Here is a 22,031-nt window from a genome sequence, read left to right on the forward strand (position 1 = left end):
CCTCAGTCACAGAGGCACCAGCTAAGTGGGCACCATCAATCTGCCCTCTTTTGAAGCTCAGTAAGCTCTGACATGACTCCATATTACTATCAGCGCACGTAGTGAATGATGAAAGTGAGGCTTCCCACCTGTTACCTAGATGTCTCATCACACAGCGGAAGTAAAAGACAGTGTTACATCACTTTGATGTGACACTGTGTTGTAACACACATGGGCATGCAGGCATTTTTGTTTTTTTTGATGATCTGAATGCAGACCATTGCTTTCAATGTGCCTATACACACATGCATGTAAATATCAGTGAATTTAGATCAGGAAAAATCTGTGCTACTGGTCAGTATTTCACACGCCTAAATCACATCTGCCCCCCCGTCCTTGATTAGTAGATTATATTATTTGAATATTTGGCATTCTGAGATCTGAAATAATTTGTATACCCATATGTGTGTAAACACATGTTCTGTTTGGATATACTCAGATTTTTTTGAGCAGGTACTCTCTGCCAGGAAGAACCAGCATTCATATATCAGTACTGAGTGCAAGGACCCCAGGACTTTCTTGTATCCATCTTCTTACGCATACTGCCTGCATGTACCTACAGTATGTGCTAATATAAAAAAAAAGCAATGGCTCTTCAGGCTTTATGGGGCTCTGTGACCATGTAAATGATGCCTTAGTCAACTTATGTGTGGAAAACATACCTGCCTCCTGGTCATTGAAACTTTAAAAAAAAAAAGAAAAAAGGAAAATCAGACCCTGCACCTTTTTTAAAAAGCATTTTAGTGCACAACATCAGGGGTGTATTTACCACAAGGCAAACAAGGCATTTGCCTAGGGCGGCACATTTCAGGGGGGCAGCACCGTCCCCTGGAAGAAGGGACACTTGAGGCATGGGGATCAGGTGAGAGTCAAGAGAAGGTGCGGACTGCTTGATGGTGTATGCAGAACCAGACTCTCATTCCCAGGGATGTCCAGAGCTGTGAAGGTGAGTGACTCTCTCTCCGGGGTGGGGGGGGGGGAATGTGAGTTAGAGGAAGGCTCTCTTGGGTGGGGGGGGGGGGGGGGGGCAGGGGTGTTTTTGGTCAATGTTAGGCTCCCTCTGTGGGGGGGGCTGGGTATCTGATTTTTGTGTTGCCTAGGGCAGCGCAAAACCTAAATACACCACTGCACAGCATATGCAATGTAGTGTGTTTTGCCCTCCACTGTAAAAGTGTGTTGGAATGCCATTACAAATGGTGGTGGTTTTTGCATTACTACAGTATGCATTGCTATAACAAGTGGTAAAACATACATTTGAATGTATGTTACGGAAACACAAAGATGTGAATGTCTCTAACACTTTCCATGCATGGCATGCCTGTGCACATAGCACATGCTAACTTGCAAGTGTGAACCTGTGCATATTGCTGCGAGTGCACAAAATTCACTCATGAGATTATCACATCAATATATATATATATATATATATATATATGTCTATATCAGGGGCGGACTGACAACTCATGGGGCCCCCGGGCAATAGGGGATCATGGGACCCCTGTGTCCTTGCTCAAACTCAAAAAAGCCTATGAAAAAGGTACCAGGGGCACTTCAAGGGGCCCCCTACTGACCCCGGGCCCTCGGGCAGTGCCTGAGTTTCCAAATGGTCAGTCCGCCCCTGATATATTTTTTTTTTATATAAAAGTTAGCATGTAATATCAAGCAGACATGAAAAATCATTTCATCATGTATGCAAGATTCACACTTCCTTCTGTGTAACGCACATATTCTGCACTGCACTGCCATTTATTTTGTTTGGCACCTGAACACAAAAGGCGATGCACCTGTGTTGCAGCAAGACATCGCACAACACATGGTAATGCGCTGTATTAGAATGGTCATGTACTATTTTAACCACTTCAAGTCCGGACACTTTTACCCCCTTCCTGTCCAGGCCAATTTTCAGCTTTCACCCATAAAGGCTGTAAAAGCAATCATTTTTCCTTCTCTCTGGCTGCATTCTTGCAGCCATTGAGAAATACTGTGTGAGCTGTGATTGGTCAGAGCTTGTCCCATGGTACAAGGCTGTTGTGAATAGCCCTGTACCATGTGATCTCTGTGATCATTCACGGATTTCACACGTAGTAAGCAATGATGTCAGAAGCGACATCTTGCTTACTACTATTAATGTGATCACTGCAGTGCTGCACGCTCCTAGGGAGCGCACACAAGCAGGAAAGCGGAAGGATGTTTATAAACGGCCACCCACCTCTGCACTGCTCCAATCCGGCCGTTTATGTACATGGGCCAGACGGGAAGTGGTTTAAGTATTACTAAACCAAGGACCCTGCATTCACTGTATCTGGTCTCTCACAGTACACAGAACATGGAAGTGCAATTATTTTAGTAAATATAAACTGCTAAATACCTTTTCTCATCAGCAGTATATAGCAGTGTGACTTCTATCAGTGTCCAGCTGAGAACTGGTTAAAACTTGTAGCAGGAGTTTTCATTCTGCTCTGACTGTCCTGTGAGGCTGCATAACCCCTGACCATCTATCTGGACTGTGCTGATTGGCCCTGTGCTGATCACATGCACCCTCCCAAAGGGGAAAAGACCTAGGAATACACACTAAACTGAGCATGTGCAAAGTGACTACTACAGCTCTGTACTATCAGCAGATGGACTGGGGACAGTAGAAGGAGAGAATCAGAGAAGACAAGATCAAACAGCCTTATTATACAGTGCGGAGGATTAACCCCTTAGTTTCCACAGTGAGTATAACAAGCATGCTTTACTGCATATACAGACTGAGTTTACTATTTTAAGTACATTAGGATTAATTGGCAGCCCATTTATTTTAATGGGCTTAGTGCAATGCACATTAATGCACAATATAGCACACCACAAATAAGTAATTGGTGAACAGTTGGTGAATTGGGCCAAATATCTGAAATCTTGATGGCATCAGAAATCTAATAATTTGGGAGAAACATCTTCAGGCCCATTGTGTGTTTCTGTTTCATATCATATCACCTATCCTTCACAACATCCAATTCACCAATTATATATGTGTGTGTGTTTTAAGAAGTCTGCATGCCTAGGTGCTTGATTTTATTTTTTACACCTGTGGCCATGGAGATGATTGAAACACCTGAATCTAATGATTTGGAGGGGTATCCCAATACTTTTGGCAATATAGTGTACATACACACTGTATATATCCAAAAGTTTCAGAAATTATTTTTTTTCTCAGAAAAATACGAAATGTAATACACTTTCAAATGGAATGCGAGAGATGTGAGAGTTGTAAATATACCTGTAATCTGCCACTGAAAAGCAAATCCATAGCAGAACACTTTTCAGTTAAGGTGGTAAAGTCCACTACCTGGGTAAAAGAAGGCTAATAAAAAAAAAAGTTAAAAAGTAAAAAAATATACCTCCTCTTAAATCTTTAATGAATCCACCTTCATTCATATCAAAAATCTTCAATTCCTTCACATATTCTTCTTTGTGCAGACATTTTACAATATGTTCACCAATGAAACCACAACCACCAGTTACCAGGTACACCAGATCCTTGGCCATTCTCTCACAGTAATGTCTCCTTAATTAGAAATCTGAAAAAGTAAAAACAGATTTCACTTTAGGTATAAACTTAAGCTATGAAATTTAGATTCCCTGTTGCGACACAACATTTGTAGAGCCATTTTTTGGGTTTTTTTTGTTTTGGATAGACTATGGAGGGCTTAGAACCCTTGTTAGATTTATATTTCTGTCAGAGTGTACACTGGGGAGAGTCAACCTATCTGTTGGTCCTAGTGACTATTGTCTCCAGTACAGAAAATGATGGAATATTCCAAAGTTAAAATTGTTACTGGGATAGGAATTTAGAGGAAATCTTTCAATGGGACAACTTGTCTGTTGACACCCATCTAGGAGTTTAGGTTCCTACTCTGCTTAGGGAAAGGAAGTGCAGGGAAAGCTCCCCACGGCGACAAAAAAAAAACTAAAATCCAACAAGTCTTAACCATTCTCCATTTTGCCCAAAACTAAAAAAAGGCTTAGTAATTTTGTCTGTTTTGTATTTTTATTAAAAAATGTTATCCCATTTCCTTCCCTCTGCAATCCTCTATGAATGAGGTCTGCACAGGTTTGCCTATTTAAAATACATTTTTATCAATTCATTTTGAGCCCATGACTCTTAAATATCAGCTTTGTCATGCACCTCTTCAGACTTAACCAGGGGCGGACTGACCATTTGGAAATTCGGGCACTGCCCGAGGGCCCGGGGTCAGTAGGGAGCCCCATGAGATGCCCCTCGCAAGGACACAGGGGCCCCATGATCCCCTTTTGCCCGGGGGCCCCATGAGTTGTCAGTCCGCCCCTGGACTTAACTCATAGTAAGCCAAAATATTTTGCAAAATGCCTGAGCATGCGCAGCTCAGTGTACATTCAACAGGGGACTGCAAACACTGCATGTCTCTTCTGCAATAAAGATCCTGTCTATTCGCAATTTTTTATTACTCATAATTTGTTCCTCTTTAAGTACCTGGGTCTGTAATAACATCTGGTTGATGATCTCTCCTGCTGCTTATTGCATTGAACCCACTTGCAGGACTGTGTACGTGAAATAAAATTACTTTGTGGGAGAGCACCGCGTACCGTAATTGGAATAATATGAAAGCCATTTTACAGTTTGGCACTACAAGGCCTCAATGGGTGCAGCTCAAGTTAGGGAAGACAGAAATGCTTGTGCTCGAGACTGAGCATGAAAGGTCTTCTATGTTCCCAACACACACTTTCATTTTATCAAATCAGCACTGTAATAACAATTCAAATAATGGTTATTTTTGACAATCCAATAAAATCTTTGAAAAATCTCCTTTTATGTTGTGAATGCTGCCTTTCTGCTAACCATCTTTTTCCACAACTTCCTGTACACCCTGAATGCTTTGCATTTTTTACTCTGCCGTTTAATATCTAAGGACTACATATCCCATGGTACCATGCTGCCTGCAAACTGATTCCTGTGCTGAGTCCGCCTCAAAGAATTCAAAGAAGTAATTGTGAGGGGATCTTCACAAAGTAAGGTTAGAAACTTTAAAATTATTCAGATTAAGGCTAGATTCAGATCTATTCAGGTGTGGATTTGCAGGTATATCAGAAGCTTTCCTGCAGCAAAAACACACTGCTGTTAGCAGAAGCATTGGGTTACCATTAATTCCTAATGGCATCTCTACACATATGGAATCCATGGTGCCTTTTCCCGTACTAAGAAACGCATAACACTATGTGGTTTCCCTGCATCTGTGGTTTAAGAAGAGGTTTGGGGACCTTTTCCTGCATTTCCCACAGGTACAGCAGACTAAAATGTGTGTCTGCACAAACGCAGCCGCAGGGAAACCAGTATAGTGTGAACATAGCCTACTAGGAGTAGTCTAGAAACAACTGAAGTACAAATGTAGAAATGAATAAATAATTTTACATTTTGACCCTAGATTTGATTGGAACCTTTGGATTGAAACTGTCACAGTGTTATTGAAATTCCGTAATATCATCTGCAACTCATCTTGTGTCAGTCACATGTCTGCTACCACCTGTCCTTGTTACATACAGTAAGCTGCGTGGAAAGTCAAGAAACTAGTGGTAAAACAGCAATTCCCATGGGAAAAAGAATCCCTAAAGGGTCACAAAATCCTTTTTTTATCCCATATCATATACATTTATAGATTAGAATATAAAATAAAAAAGTGAATATTCATATCTTGGAAAAAGGGATTAATCTGCATCTGCACCTGTTTTCTTTATTTTACCTTGCACACAATAGGACAGGCATCACTATATGGCTGATCCCTGTCCCATCTGGATCACCACGGTCGTACCATTTAAGAACTGGTTCCCTGCAGCCATCACAGCAGAGCTAAAACTGGGAAGCCAGAACGAGGGCGGGAGCTGCCCAAATGAACTTTTCAAGCTAACAAGCAGGTGATTAGTTGCTAGGATGCAGGGCAGACCTAGCAATTAGGCTAGGTTCACATCTGTGTGGTTGGTGCCGCTGCAGATCCGCACAAAAATCCGTGCAGCCGCACCACCCGCACAGAGAAATGCGGACCCGCGGGCGGGTTGCGATTAATTCTAATCACACTGGAAATCGCAACCGTACTGGGAACCATTTTAAGAAAAAGTGCAGGGACTTCTTCCCTGCGTGTTCTGGGGCACAGTAGTCCATCCAAATGAATGGGCTCTCGTGCCTGTGCAAAACGCGCCCTGCACGGTCGCAGATATGTGAACCTAGGGTTAATCACCAGCTTGCAGTTCCCACTCTCCGGCTTTCTGTGTCTCTTACCCTCCACTCTGTGTAAGGTATGACAGTGAAGGGGGTGGGGCGATGTGAAGGGGGCTATAGAAACTAGTTTGAAGAATGGGAGGGTGGGTGATGTGAAAGGGGACTGAGGACGCAACTGTGAAAGATGGGATGGGTGATGTTAAGGGGGGTTGAGGACAGTGATGTGAAGGAGGAACACTACTGTGGCAATGTAATGTGAATGGGGACTGAGGACTCTACTGTTTGGGGGGGGGGGGAGATATGCAGGAAGGGAGTGTGTGAACACTATTGTGAAAGGTTTGGGGGGTGATGTGAAGGGGGACTGAGGATACTGCTGTGAAGGGGAACTGTGATGTGAAGGGGAGGGAACTGTGAGGATACTGATGTAAGAAGGAACTTATATGAGGCTCTTATCAGATCTGTGCATGTGTGTTTGTGCGCACTCACCGTAGGTAACTGATAAAAAAAAAAAAAATCCAGTATCTATACCGCCATTTGTATACACTATAACTTTCACATAAACCAACTAATTTATATGCATTGGGTTTTTTTTTAGCAAAGACGTGTAGCAGAATACATTTAGTCCTAAATTTATGATGAGATTTGATTTTTAAAATTTTTTTACTGGAAATGTTTTATAGCAAAAAGTCAAAAATATTTTTATACTTATATATTTTATAGCGCAAAAAAAAAAAACAGGCGATCAAATACCACCGAGAGAAAGCTCAATTTGTGGGAAAAAAAGGATGTTAATTTCATTTGGGTGCAGTGTTGCATGACCGCGCAATTGTCAGTTAAAGTAACGCTGCACCGTAATGCAAAAAATGGCCTGGTCAGGAAGGGGGATAAATCCTCAAGAAGAGAGAGGTGTGTGTGTGTGTGTGTGTGTGTGTGTGTGTGTGTGTGTGTGTGTACAATACATATCTCTCCCCTGTAAGCATTCTGCTTTGTATTGCTCTTTATAGCAGAACAATACAAAGCAGTGTGCTTGCACAGTAAAGCATACACAGACAAAATAGTAAAACAGCAGACAGTTAACCTTTGATCGCCCCAAATGTTAACCCCTTCCTGCCCAATGTCATTAATATAGTGTTAGTGCTTTTTATTAGCACTGATCACTATATTAATGTCAGTAGGGATGTTAGTGGCAGTTAGTCAGTTCCCCCCCAGTGTCAGAATGCCCACCGCAGTCCCGTAGTCCCACAGTTCCACTATAAACCGCTGTTACTAGAATACTTTTTTTTAAATTCCAGTATATATATTGCCATTTGTAGATGCTATAACTTTCATGTAAACCAATTAATTTAATTTGGGTGCAGCATTGCATGACCGCGCAATTGTCAGTTAAAGAAACGCAGCGCCATAACGCAAAAAATGGCCTGGTCAGGAAGGGGGGTAAATCCTCTGGAGAGCAAGAAAAAATAAAAAATAAAAATATATATATATGTTACATTGATTCATGTCCCCCATGGTAATGCTCAGCTGCCCATGCCCTTTTTCTCAACAACAGCTTGCAAACGGACCTTGAAAAAAGCCTGAACAAAAATTACAAGATTGCCTCCCTTAGACTGCAGTAGAGGTCAGGTGCTTATATTTGGGAATCTCAGTTTTTTTCAGTTGTTCAGAGGATGTTTAGTGAAGCAAACTTTGTAAAGATAGATAAATAGATAGTATATACACATATACACGTTACATTCGTAAGATGTGCAGACAGGGAAAATGATTAGGTATTTGTTTCCAAACACATTTGGTGTTTGCCTTACCTGAATCACACCAACTTCTACTATGCAGGGTAGGCACATACACTATGACCTGGATTGCTGGAAGTGTTTAACAAACCTGAAAACTGAGGCTTTGCACCCTGGGTAGACTGATCAGTCTGTAGTTCATTAACTCTATAGTGCAAACTGCCATGCCACATCCGTAACAAATACAAATCAAGGCAGTTTTATCAGTAAGGGGTTACATCATCATGCAACTGAACTCTGATGTATAGTTGAGTAATTTACAGTGATTCCATTTTTTTTCTTTTCTCTCCTTTATTTTCACTTGGTAATCCTGCCAGCCACATTTTTCTTGTCCTAGGGTGACACTGGCCTACCACTATACTGTATCTCGAAAGAAGCATCATTGTCTTCCAAGGCTGTTTGCTTTTGATTTTGACTACAAAGCACCTCCCCCCATCCTAGTGTAGCGAACCCCAGCTGAATACAGGCAACTTATGTTACTCTACCCCCATAGAGCAGCAGCTGTACTGAAAGGCATGCAGAGTGAGCGGCTCAGAACGCATGCTGTCTGTGTTCCAGGCATGTGTCCCTGAACACTTGGGGCCCTAAAGGGCAAAGAATGAAAATGATTAAAATAGGCTGGTAGATGTTCCTTTGTGTTTAGGCATTAACAAGAAATGAAAAACGAATCCAGCCGCTGGTCTTCATAGGTATTTGAGCATTTTACCACATCACGGCTCTGTCCCGATTAGGAGGTACAGCTCTGATGACAAATAGATAGTCACATTTTCATTCAGCCACCCTCTGAAATCTAGGGACAGACAGAAATACAAAATCCTTTGGCAGGTAATAGAAGCTCCCTTAAATGTATTTCATCTGTATGTGTTATCTCTTTGCTTGATTTCAGCTTCAAGTCTTGGTCTTAAAAATTCGGTATAGATGCCCATAGCACCATCTTCCTTTGAGAGGCTTGAAGTTACTGCTGCTTTCACTTTATTACAGGCTTCTCCCTCTGTGTTCAGCAGGTTTATTGGTTTGTAGCAGGGTGACCATTTACTCACCATGCTCAGATGGTAGCACAAGCCCCTTCCACGTCCTTTTCCCACAACTCCTGGGGTTCCTGGATATGCCCGAGGAAATACATTTCCCTGCCTCCTATCCTCAGTGGCTCTAAGAGGCCATAACCTGATGAAGCAGGGATAACTGTGCAAGTTGTCTGCAGTCAGGTGGGTGGCTCTCCACTGTCAGAACTAGGGTGAAGGCAGCCAGGCAGAAGTCTAATAGTACACAGCTTCTGAAAAAGATCCAGCTACTCTGTAGAAAACCTTCACATGTGCTACTAGATTATTGCGATTCCAAAGGGGTGGCTCTTTGTTCTTAGGCATTGAATCATTCCACCTGTTGACATACAGTATGTTACCAAAGCTACCTAAGAGGGATTCGGTTTATGAGGACAACTGCGGACAAGTAGCCGTTCTGTACTATTTTACTGAAGTAATGATTCTCAGCTAGGCTCTCTGGCCTTGATTCACTAAGATGTGAGTGTATTAGCAGAGACTGACCATTCAGGCAGACTCCGGTCAATCAATCAGTCGTCTGACCAGCGTCTAGCAAGCTCATTAACGAGCGTCTACTGACTACTTTGCCATTAGTGAATGTGGTATCCCGTCTGGCACATTTTTAGGTGCAATACCGGATATATTCCCTAGATGGCGCACAAGCGCGGGCTTTATTAACATTGGCGTTTTTCTGATAGAAAATTCTAATACAGCTGTACTATTACATTCTGAAAATTCTCTTTTGCTATTTTTTTTTTTTGTCTGTTTCTCCAAAATGATCAGGAAAGTATTGCATTTACTAATGAATGTCATACATTTTATTTTCAAATTTTTCACACTTAGATCTCAAATAATTTATATACTTCTAATTTCCCAATATAGTTATATATCTTCATTCTCTTTAATCACATAACTATTCTATGTTAAAGACAAGTGCAGCGCTATAAATGCATGTGATCAATAATGAACGCATGTAAAAACCAAAAAGTGCAAAGAATTGCAATAATGATGTAAACTGGTAAATCGTGCTAAAATAAGTTCATAGAATCATTCCTGAATAATGGAATGTCCTTCGTGTGAGAGTACCAACTCAGAGAGTGCCTATGAATGGCACGTGTGGTCTCTCCGTGACGGACAGTAGTGCATGAACTCGTGAAAGGTAAACCACCCTTGGGACTGGTCTACACTCACCAGAACAAAAGTATTAATGTGCACGGGTTATACACATCGCACATCTGGGGGTGCAGCGGTATGCTGGCAGCTATGGGTTAGTCATCCAGCTCCATCCATCCATCAGGGTGGGTGCCCAAATGGTCCTGGGGAGGAATTAGCTCAGCCACAGGAGCCAGAAAGGTGCTCAATAGTGTAGTACACTGTCACAGGGGTGGATGACCTTTCACGAGTTCATGCACTACTGTTCGTGGTTATATTTATCTTGTGTAATACCATTTTACTAGTCTATATCATTTGACCAGCGCTCGCTTTATCATTTTTAAACAATGTAACTATTCTACATTATAACTCAAACTGTGTTTCCCACAGTGGTTTAGTGGTTAGAGCTCAGAACTTACAGCACTTGGGTCATGGGTTCTAATCCCAGTCTTGGCAACATCCCAAAAAAATGGAGATCAATTTTCTGGGTTGTGGCAGGAATATTGATCAATCAATTATGATTTTGCCTAATGACTAGAAAGTGGATGAATGTTACTTGCGTACTGTTCTTCTGCCAATTAGGTCATGTGCAAGTTTCATGCCGTGTATATTTCATTGTAACTTTTTTCTCTTTTAAATCTGTCTCCTTATACAACTTGACCCCCTCCCCCATCCCATCATCACCTGTCCCATATGCAAATCTATGGATCACCGCCCCACTCTTTAACTATCTATTTACTGATCAAGTGAATGTGTCTCATTTTCTATCAGCTACAGCTCAGATCTCACATTATTATACAATTGCTGATTGTATCTCACCACTAGTCTGATTGAATTCACAATTCCTGGTCAGTCCTGTTCCCTGACCTCTAATAACCTTTAGGGCCAGTTCACACTACATGTGTTTCAGTTGCTTTTTCAGCATCACAAACGCACAGAAAGAAGGTTATATGGTTGTCAATGTCATAGTTTACATCAGCGCTTGCATTTTCAATGCATTGCAGGTGCTGTAAACAAAGTTGACCACGCTGCATTGTTTCTGCACAGAACTGTACTGGAACACATTGAAACGTCCTTGAATGTACTAAAACGCACATGTCCCTAACTACATTGAATACAAAGAAAATAGAAAAAAATAAGTGGAAGGGATACAAAAATGCAATGTAAACATGTCCAAAACGCATCCAAAATGTACTGGAACACACTAAACATGCATGCCAAAAGGGCATGAAAAAAACCCATCAGGAACACATCTAGACTGTTTCTATAGTGTGAACCAGCCCTTAGGACTTGATCACACCATTGGTGGTGCAGAAACGCATGCAAGAACACAGATTTTCCAGCACAGCAAAGAAATGCAATGCCCTATGTAGATGTGCGCAGGTACCATGATGAAAACGTTGTTGCACCTACACACGTCTATTAAAAACAGCCCCATTCACAGCCACAAATACGCATGGCACCACACTACTGTGCGGTTAGGTGCGACACACTTGGAAAATAACATAAAAATAAGCCAACATGGCTAAAACATATCTTGAAAATATGGGGACTCTGATATCCGGCGACAGTCCGTTCACGAACGAGAAGCAATTCTGCACCCTAAAACCAACATAGAGGAAAGGGATGGTCAAATTGCTGTGCTGCTTCCAAACCACCTCTGGCATGCCAGGGTCATTATGCAGGTCCTCGATGCCAGTTCTTGCCTGCGGCCACAAAATATCCACTGGCCACAAGTGAAGGTGAGTGGAGGACGTGAAGGTGGATTTCTACCAGCTTCAACCGCAAGCAGTACCACTCCTGAAAAATGAGAGCAAATAATCATTGACACGTCATCATGACTGTCAATTCTCAGTGCAGGCTATCTAGAGTGTCTTTCCTTTTTAACCATTTCAAGAGTTCAAGGAAACATTCTTGGAGCATCTACTGTGTTTGGAAAGGCCAAAGGTCCCCCCCTCCCCCAGGCACACTAATGCTTATGCAGGCCATAGACGGGGAGAAAAACAGCCGATTTTTCTTTTAAAAAATGAAAAATCGGTTGTTCAAGCGGCCGACGTTACCAGCAATGGTAAAAAAAAAAAAAAAAAAAAAAAAAAAAAAAAAATCGGCCGATTTTCATCCCGTCTACAGCCGGCAAAAAGTGTCCCTGCAGAGAGCTCCGCTATTTCTTTGACAGTTCTTTGACATTTATAGCGGTTGCAACAATGTATTTGTATCCATTTCGGATACAGATGTTTTTATTCGGAAACAAATAGATACAATGTTGCAACCGCTGTAAATGTCAAGGAACTGTCAAAGAAATAGTGGAACTCTCTGCAGGGACACTTTTTGCCATACTGGAATTCCTCTCATTTTTCATCCTTCTTCTTCCTCTTCTTCATCATCATCCTCTTCTTCCTATTCATCATCTTCTTCTTCATCATCATCATCCTCTTCTTCATCATCATCATCATCATCCTCTTCTTTTTCTTCTTTTTGTCTTCCTCTTGCAGGTCACTGCTCATGTGCAGATTTTTTATCAGTAAAAAAATCGGCCGATTTGCCCATCATTGCCGCGAAAATCGGCCGATCGGCAAATTCGGCCGTTTTTTTCCAACTTTACCGAAAAAAAAAATCTGCCAAAATACCGAAAAACGGCCGAACAAATAGCCCACTAACGATCCGAAAATCGGCCGATTTTATTTTCGGCCGAAAAATCGGCCGATTTTCGACCCATCTATGGCCTGCATAAGATATGGTGTGGCCCTAGGGTCAATGTGTGTTTAGAATACTTCCAAAATGCACATACAAAAACACTACATCCAAATGCATGTTGCATTTCTATAGCATGTTAAACAGAAGAAAAATGCACTTACATAATGTTAACATGCGCAAGTAAAAATAGACAAAATCCACATCCTTTTATTCTGGCTTCACATACATGCATTGTGGTCTAACACCGCACTCCTGGGCAAATCACATGCAATTTGTGTGCGTTGCAATTAGAGACAAACATTTTGCACACCTCAAATTGCACCGCATCCGGGCCAAAAATGTGCAGGACCCTTTTTCAGGGTATGCACATGGGTGTGAATAGGCATGCCATCCAATTTGGCAAATCGCAATACGCTTTGTGTACCAATATTGGTGTGTTGGTAACTTCACCTAGAAAGCCGCAGCAGGTGGCATGAAGGGGTTGCGGTTGTGATGCAGTGCAGCGCTTGCACAGAAAACACTGCAAATTTCACATCGCATCTGTGTGACACCAGAATGTGCCAATATGTGGCTTGACAAAGCACAGTGGTCAGTGCAGATTATTTTCAATCCATGTTTTTTTACACTTTTCATTCACTGGTTTAACTCAGGTGATCATTAATCACAATTATCTCCGGAGATCACATGCAGCCCCTCAACCATCTACACATATCTCTGGAAATCTATACAGATCTCCTTGAAAAAATGTCTCCTCTCCTCTTCGGAAAACAATTGTCCTCCACCTCATAAACAGGGGGACAGAGAAGACTTCTCCTTGATAACTAAAATCAGATGAATTATCTGTGCTTAATAAACATACACCAATACTGCAAATGCATTGTACTGTCCAAGGCATTGCACACTAACGCATTGCACACTAGAAATGTCAAATGCGTTAGTGTGTACAGTGCATGAGTGTAAAATGCTTTAGTGCACACTGCAGTGTACAACGCATTGCACACTGTAATACTCTGTACAAAGTAATACCGTGTACACCCACACATTGTAGACTGTAATGCACTGTACTCTGTCATGCAGGATGGAGCAACGCATTGCACACTGTGATACCGTGAACACCCACACATTGTAGACTGTAATGCACTGTACACTGTCATGCAGGCTGGAGCTACGCATTGCACACTGTGATACGCTGTCCACTGTCATGCAGAATCCAGCAACGCATTGCACACTGTAATACCATGTACACCAACACATTGTAGAATGTAATGCATTATACGCAGTATACATGTCCAGATATTCAAAGATTAGCCATGAAGGCCTAGCTGGTTACCTATTTGGCGACCGCAGATAGCCGAATAACGCTACACTGCATCCAGGCAGCTCTGGGAGGGTGTCATATGACATCCTGGCAGAACGCGCTCTCCGTGATTGCTGTGTCCTAAGGACACAGCTGATCACGTGATGTGGTAAAGACCAATCACAGCGGCTTTTTACCATGTGATCAGCCATGTCCAATGACACGCTGATCACCGGGAAATGCATTTGCCGGGTCTTGGCTGCACTTTCATCACGCTGTCAGAATGTGTGGAAAGTACTGCCGAGAACCAGCAGTTATCAAAGCAGGGGTCGGCCCCGATGATCAGTGCCCACCAGTGCCACCCAACAGTTCCGCCCACCTGTGGCCAGCAGTGCCGCCTCATCAACGCACATCAGTGTTGCTAAATTACCAGTTTACCAAATGTTATAATATAAACAGACTTTTATTCATTATGAGCTATTTTGTGGTTTATCGAGCAAAAAGTAAAACTCACAGCAGCAAGTCAATACCACCCAAAGAAAGCTCTATTTGTCTGAAAAAACTGATACAAATTTAAGATGGGTACAATGTGGCATGACCGCACAATTGTCATTCAAAGGGTAACAGTGCAGAAAGATGAAAATTGGCCAGGACAGGAAGGGGGTATGAGTACCCAGTAGGCAAGTGGTTAATATAATTGACCCATCAATACCCAGGAGCTAATGTACAGATAAGTAGCATGTGCACCAAGTGAGATTCTGCTAGGCCCCACCCACAAAATTACAATTACTTGTCCCTCACATGTTATAAACATATTTGCAATGGCCACAGTTACTTTACATATAAGGATCATCTCCTCAGTTGAGAACTGTGCTCTCGCCATGTCCAAATGCCAATAAAGTTATCAAAATTTTCAACCAACACAAAACCTCCAACCACTTCTCATCCACTTACACTCCCCACAACCACTTCCGGGTGCGCGCGCACGTGATGACGGACTTCCAGGAGGATAGCTGCTCGTGCGCCATGGGGGACACCTGTTTGGCGTTTATTTGTGCACGATCGCGCATATCTATGCACGATCGCTAATTTCTATGCACGGCTATGATAGCTTTCGCGAATGTGTGTTTTAGTGATTTTTTTCTTTTTAAACCTTGGCTAATATATCTTTGTTGCCAAAGGCCAAAAATCAACATACAGTGGGGACTATTTTATTACTGTAAATCAAATTGTAGAAAACCTGTAGCTGGCTGCACAGTGAATGTGACATATTCATTAGTACATAACAATATTGTGGTGCAAGCAGGTTTTTTATTTTTTTGTTTGGTTTTGAAAAAGCCAGTTTGCACCCACTTGCATATTCACGCTCTTACAAGCTACATTTGAGCAGATTATATAAGTATACAAAGTAACTATTAAGGTTGTTCATATATTGAACATAAAATAAACACAAAAACATCGGTGAAACATTTATTGATCAAATATATCTTCATTTATTTGGTCAGCAGGAACAAGTAGGTACAGTCAATATCTTGGTGAGTCACAAAAATAGGATTGATGTGGCAAAAATAAAACACTCCTGCTCATAAGAGCTTACAATCTAAAGATACTTCTAATGAACTGTGTGTGCTCAGTTTATAGCAGGAAACAAAGGGGAAGATGAATCAAGTAACATTTTCGTGCACATAAGGTTTACTTACACAATCATTTAGTATAAAGATCCATTCACAAAAAAAGTCTACAGATCAAAATATCAAGAAAACAAGACATATGTGAAAAACCCCTCCCACCTCTACAAATCCCCTACACATACATTTGTCAGCAGGTTTGTAAGAAAAATGCATTTGAGTCTAAATAAGCAAGCAAAATTAAAACAAGAGCAGATTTTAAACAAAACGATTGACGTGTGAGGCTTTCAATGCAAAGAGAAAAAACACAATCATTGTGCAATAACACACAAACACACTTTACAAGGCCAAAAATATGCAAACATTTCCAGCCCACTTCCAAACATAGCCTGAGTGGTGTCTGGGGCAATTCAGCACAAAATCTCTTCCTCCCCCAAACCACTACAAGCAAGGACTTAGTCACAAACCACCCGGCCTAGTAACAGGCCAAATCACTCCCTACTGCACATCTTTATATAAGCTAGGTTGTATTTGGAGCGCGCCAAACAAGGCCCCACACCCAATGAAGCCACACCCACCACTGACCTTAAGAAAGATATATACAGTGAAATGTACGTGTGCAGCATACAACAGAACATTGAGCAGGGATGTGAAAGGGAACCCCAATTGGAACCTTTATTGCTACTATGGTCACAATTCCCTCCAGATTCTCGCATGAGTTAAGACAGTCACATGACCACATCTTGTATGCAATAATGAAAATGACAAAACGATTTGACTAGTATGGTGAATTTCCCATCAATTGGTAAAACACTCCAGAAATCAAACATCACCAAACATTACACTCTGGGCAAAGCTGATTTACAAATCCTGCGACTTACAGTAAAGTTGACCATTTCAATGCAATTTTCAAGACATCTGACACAGATCTCTATGCAAATTGCCACTAAAGTAGTACATGTACTACTATAGAAATCAGTGTTTGAAACGCACCCATATGGTCACTCTAATAGCAGACAATAGGGTGCGACTTTGCAGACGATTTACAGCTTGCATGTTGTGCAAATCACATGCCAAGTCCCACTCAATGAGCACGCTATTGGAGCGTTCATATTGTTGTGGTTCAAACTTGGTAGGAGCCGCAAGTAATAATAGAGTAATGAATACACTACTTTTCATGCAATTTGCTGAGAGATCGATGTCGAATGTCTTGCAAATTGCACTTGAAATCACCATGTACCCCGACTTTGAAATCATGCAACTTCTATGCAAGTCACATGATGTGACTGTGGTGTCAATAACACCACTTAGAAATCTGCTTTAATGTGACCGGGTAGCCCCCAGTAACATTGTTTGCGATTGCCATGCAATTGGCATGACAGGCGACTTGCAAATCGTAGACCAAGTCGCACCCTATTGGCCACTGTAGGCTCTGTTCACATCCAATTGGATTGTGAACTCGTGCAACTTCACTGTAAGTTGGACAATTGCCGCATCGGATTAGATGTGACAGTGGTGTTGGCCCCCAGTAACATTGGGTGCAATTTGCCATGCAAAGAGCAAACTGCTGGCCATGCCAATCACATGACAAGTCACATCCAGGGTGTGCAATTTCAGGTGCGATTTGTGCATTGACATCGTACCTGATATTGGATATAATGAATGTGAGTGTATTAACATACACCATTTGTTGCAGCGAGAGTTCAAAGGTATTTGAGAATTGTGGCCATTTATTAGCAATTTAACATCTAGACTCAAATAGAAATCGCAATGCTACACACAAATGAAAACACAACTAGTTAGTAATTCTCTAGAAAACACAGTAAAATTGGCAACTTAAAGAGTAATTTTCAATTGCATATAGTGTGAGCGAAGCAGGAAAATCAACAAAGGAAATAAATCTTTGAAGGCGTGCGGTACCTGCCTGCTGGGATAAGGGTCTGCTATGCATTTGGGGGAAAAATGCACGCCAGGATTTGTGACAAGTTTGATGTGTGGATTCACCAACCAAGTCTTTTCTCTCTCGTTCACTCTTCTGAATGTCTCTCTTTATCACTCTTCAGTATGTATCTCTTGCTCACTCTTCTTTGTCTCACTGGCTCGCTCTTCTCTCTCGCTCACTCTTCTGAATGTCTCTCTTTATCACTCTTCATATGTATCTCTCGCTCACTCTTCTTCGTCTCACTCTTCTCTCTCTCTGTCAGCTCTTTGCTTGCCAAATCCTTCACAAAAGTGGGTGGAGTGTAAACCATCATTATCAAATCTATTAGTGATTCAGGCCCTTATCTTATCCCATTGTATGACATTCACATAAGGTGCAGCTTTGAAGGTGTTTCAACAGACAAGGCCTCATTCTAATTCACATTTTAGGGATCATTTAGACAGAAAGCAAAGATGTTGCCAGAATATGTATGTGAAGACTGCCACACACGGAGATCATGCTACTACCTCGCCGGGGTTGGGATTCAAACCTACAACCCTAGAGTTATGAGGCAGTAGTGCTAACCACTAATCCACGGAGCTACATTGCTAACCCAGCCTGTATTTCTGTGCTGTGAATCAATCCTAGGTCCCTGGGCATGGTCAGTATTAGAGATGAGCGAAGTATTCAAAAATTCGATTCGACTGATTCGGCGAATTCGTGGAAAAATTTCGATTCGAGTCGAATATATTCGCTGTGAATTTAACTTAAAAAAGGGTGTTTCTAGGCTTCAGAGAGACTTAATATTAGTGCAGAACACTGTACCTTTAATTTAAATGCCCTTGGAGTCTGCTGGGGAAGAGAAATAATACTGTCAGTCAGTATGACATGCAGATGAGTGCCGTCGATCTTAGAATCACCGCACACTTCACTCATTTGGGCAGTCACGGGGCCAAAACCAGAGTGTGGAGCCACAGTGTGGCGGTGGAGGCAGCAGCAATGGGAGGCCATACAGCACCCTATGACAAAAATGGAAACCACCAGCAGTGTGAGGAGACCTGAAAGTGGCACATGGCAGAGTGTGGCGATAGAGACAGCAGCAATGGGAGGCCGTACAGGGACCCATGACACACTCTGGACCTGGCAGCAGCAATGGGAGGCCGTACAGGGACCCATGACACACTCTGGACCTGGCAGCAGCATGAGGAGGCGGTACAGGGGCCCATGACAGATTACGGGCCTGGCAGCAGCATGAGGAGTCGGTACGGGGGCCCATGGCAGATTACGGGCCTGGCAGCAGCAATGGGAGGCCGTACAGGGACCCATGACACACTCTGGACCTGGCAGCAGCATGGGGAGGCGGTACAGGGGCCCATGACAGATTACGGGCCTGGCAGCAGCATGAGGAGTCGGTACGGGGGCCCATGACACACTCTGGACCTGGCAGCAGCATGAGGAGGCGGTACAGGGGCGCATGACAGATTACGAGCCTGGCAGCAGCAACTTGGACAGGAGGACGTTCAGCTTCTGCACCGTCGGGTGCGTGCTCGCAAACTGTTGTCTCTTGGAAACGGATTCCAAGAAAGACTGCTGACGGAATCCGTGAAGAGGAGTAGCAGGAGAAGGAGCATCTGAATGAGCGGAATATGCCAACAAGCGACAACAGGGACCCATGACAGATTACGGGCCTGGCAGCAGCATGAGGAGGCGGTATAGGGGCCCATGGCAGATTAGGGGCCTGGCAGCAGCTATAGGAGGCCCGTAATCTGCCAGCACCCTATGTCAAAAAATTGAACACACCAGCAGTGTGTGAGGAGACCTGAAAGTGGCACATGGCAGAGTGTGGCGATGGAGACAGCAGCAATGGGAGGCCGTACAGGGACCCATGACAGACTCTGGACCTGGCAGCAGCATGAGGAGGCGGTATATAGGGGCCTATGGCAGATTAGGGGCCTGGCAGCAGCTATAGGAGGCCCGTAATCTGCCAGCACCCTATGTCAAAAAATTCAACACACCAGCAGTGTGAGGAGACCTGAAAGTGGCACATGGCATGAGACACTGTGGACCTGGCAGCAGCATGAGGAGGCGGTACAGGGGCCCATGGCAGATTAGGGGCCTGGCAGCAGCTATAGGAGGCCCGTAATCTGCCAGCACCCTATGTCAAAAAATTGAACACACCAGCAGTGTGTGAGGAGACCTGAAAGTGGCACATGGCAGAGTGTGGCGATGGAGACAGCAGCAATGGGAGGCCGTACAGGGACCCATGACAGACTCTGGACTTGGCAGCAGCATGAGGAGGCGGTATAGGGGCCCATGGCAGATTAGGGGCCTGGCAGCAGCTATAGGAGGCCCGTAATCTGCCAGCACCCTATGTCAAAAAATTGAACACACCAGCAGTGTGTGAGGAGAGCTGAAAGTGGCACATGGCAGAGTGTGGCGATGGAGACAGCAGCAATGGGAGGCCGTACAGGGACCCATGACAGACTCTGGACTTGGCAGCAGCATGAGGAGGCGGTATATAGGGGCCTATGGCAGATTAGGGGCCTGGCAGCAGCTATGGGAGGCCCGTAATCTGCCAGCACCCTATGACAAAAAATGGAACACACCAGCAGTGTGTGAGGAGACCTGAAAGTGGCACATGTTTGAGGCATGATTCATGGCGGATTTAGTCAGTTGTGTCAGGAACTGGTGGTTTGAAATCCAGACTAATCCACGCCTGATTCATTTTCACAAACGTGAGTCTCTCCACACTTTGGGTGGACAGTCGTGTCCTCCGCGGAGTTACAATACCTCCTGCCGCACTAAACACGCGCTCCGATGCCACGCTACTGGCCGGGCATGACAGCCTTTCAAGGCCAAATTCAGCTAGTTGGGGCCAAAGGTCAAGTTTCGTTGCCCAGTAGTCAAGGGGATTGTCTACCTCGGTTGGCAGGGTGCTGTCCAAGTAGGCCCAAGCCTGTTGTTTGAGCTCCTGCTTCAGGTCCACCTGATGCTGCTGCTGCTGCTGCTGCGGCTGGTTAGTAGTTTCCTCACTGCGCTGGTGAAGAAAGCTACTCATCATCGACTGCAGACTGAGGCAGCCGCTGCTGGTGGAGCTGCCACTGCTCCTACCACCCCACCCCTCCCCTGCTGCCATGGCAGCAGAACGCGAGCGCACGGGGCCCACAGTGTCTGAGGATGGACGTTGGCGCACAAAGGCAGAGACCAACTGACTACATAGGTGGTTTTTATAGTACGTTATTTTGGCCTCCCTCTCAGCAGGTGTGAAAAAGGCCACCATTTTGGAACGGTAGCGAGGGTCCAACAAGGTGGACAGCCAAAAGTCATCCCTCTGTCTGATGGTTATTATTCGGCTGTCGCTACGCAAGCAACCGAGCATGCTATGGGCCATTTGTGCCAAGGAATGCGAGGGACTCCCTGCCTCCATCTCCACAGCATACTGCCACGGTGCGTCTGGGTCCTCTGTCTCCTCCTCCTCTACCAGATGCTCCTGCTCCTCCACTCCTGTCCGCTGAGTGGAAAAACCACCCATTTCACTCAATAATTCCTGAGCACAAATGTCCTCCTCTACCTCCTCCTCTTCTTCCTGTCCTGCCCCCACAGGGGTCACGTGGCGTTGAGATCTGTGCGCCACGTCTACCGCACCCTGACCAGCCATTGTTAACAGCATTTGTTCAAGGACGTGCAACAGAGGAATGACGTCGTTCATCCCATAGTCCTGCCGACTCACGAATAGCGTGGCCTCCTCAAAGGGCCTGAGCAAGCGGCAGGTGTCACGCATGAGCTGCCAATGGCTGACATCGAAGTTACACAGGGGAGTACCTTTATCCGCTTGTAACATCAGGAAATCGGTGATGGCCTTTCGCTGTTCGTAAAGGAGGTCTAACATGTGTAGGGTTGAATTCCACTTTGTTGCAACGTCGCAGATCAGGCGATGATGTGGACTTCCGTTCTGCCGCTGCAGCTCAATGAGGGTGTGCTTTGCGGTGTAGGAATGGCTGAAATGCATGCAAAGTTTACGTGACATTTTAAGGATGTCTTGCAGTGGGATGGTGGATTTTAGGAACCGCTTGACAACCAGATTGAACACGTGAGCCATGCATGGCGCATGGCACAACCTTCCTTGACGCAGAGCAGACACCATGTTCTTTCCGTTGTCGGTCAACATGGTTCCGATTTTCAGTTTGCGCGGAGACAGCCATCTGTCGATTTCTCTGTTCATTACACTCAGAAGTTCCTCCCCTGTG

At 43.8% G+C, this 22,031-nt stretch overlaps 1 protein-coding gene across 1 annotated transcript in view; it reads right to left on the reverse strand.

The window, feature by feature from the left end:
- The window catches only part of LOC149457392 (3 beta-hydroxysteroid dehydrogenase type 7-like), an 87,349-nt gene extending 79,163 nt beyond the window's left edge, over nucleotides 1-8,186 (reverse strand). Inside the window, exons 1-2 of the mRNA XM_089683731.1 lie at nucleotides 8,071-8,186; nucleotides 3,420-3,599 (exon numbers count right to left, since the gene is read on the reverse strand). Coding sequence (XP_089539857.1) covers nucleotides 3,420-3,567 — 148 coding nt within the window. The 5' untranslated portion in view covers nucleotides 3,568-3,599; nucleotides 8,071-8,186. The remainder of the gene's footprint in view (nucleotides 1-3,419; nucleotides 3,600-8,070) is intronic.
- Nucleotides 8,187-22,031: the final 13,845 nt, after the last annotated feature.

Source organism: Staurois parvus, unplaced genomic scaffold (genome assembly GCF_062004578.1).
Source record: "Staurois parvus isolate SC_StPar_1 unplaced genomic scaffold, SC_StPar_1.0 ptg000321l, whole genome shotgun sequence".
NCBI lineage: Eukaryota > Metazoa > Chordata > Amphibia > Anura > Ranidae > Staurois > Staurois parvus.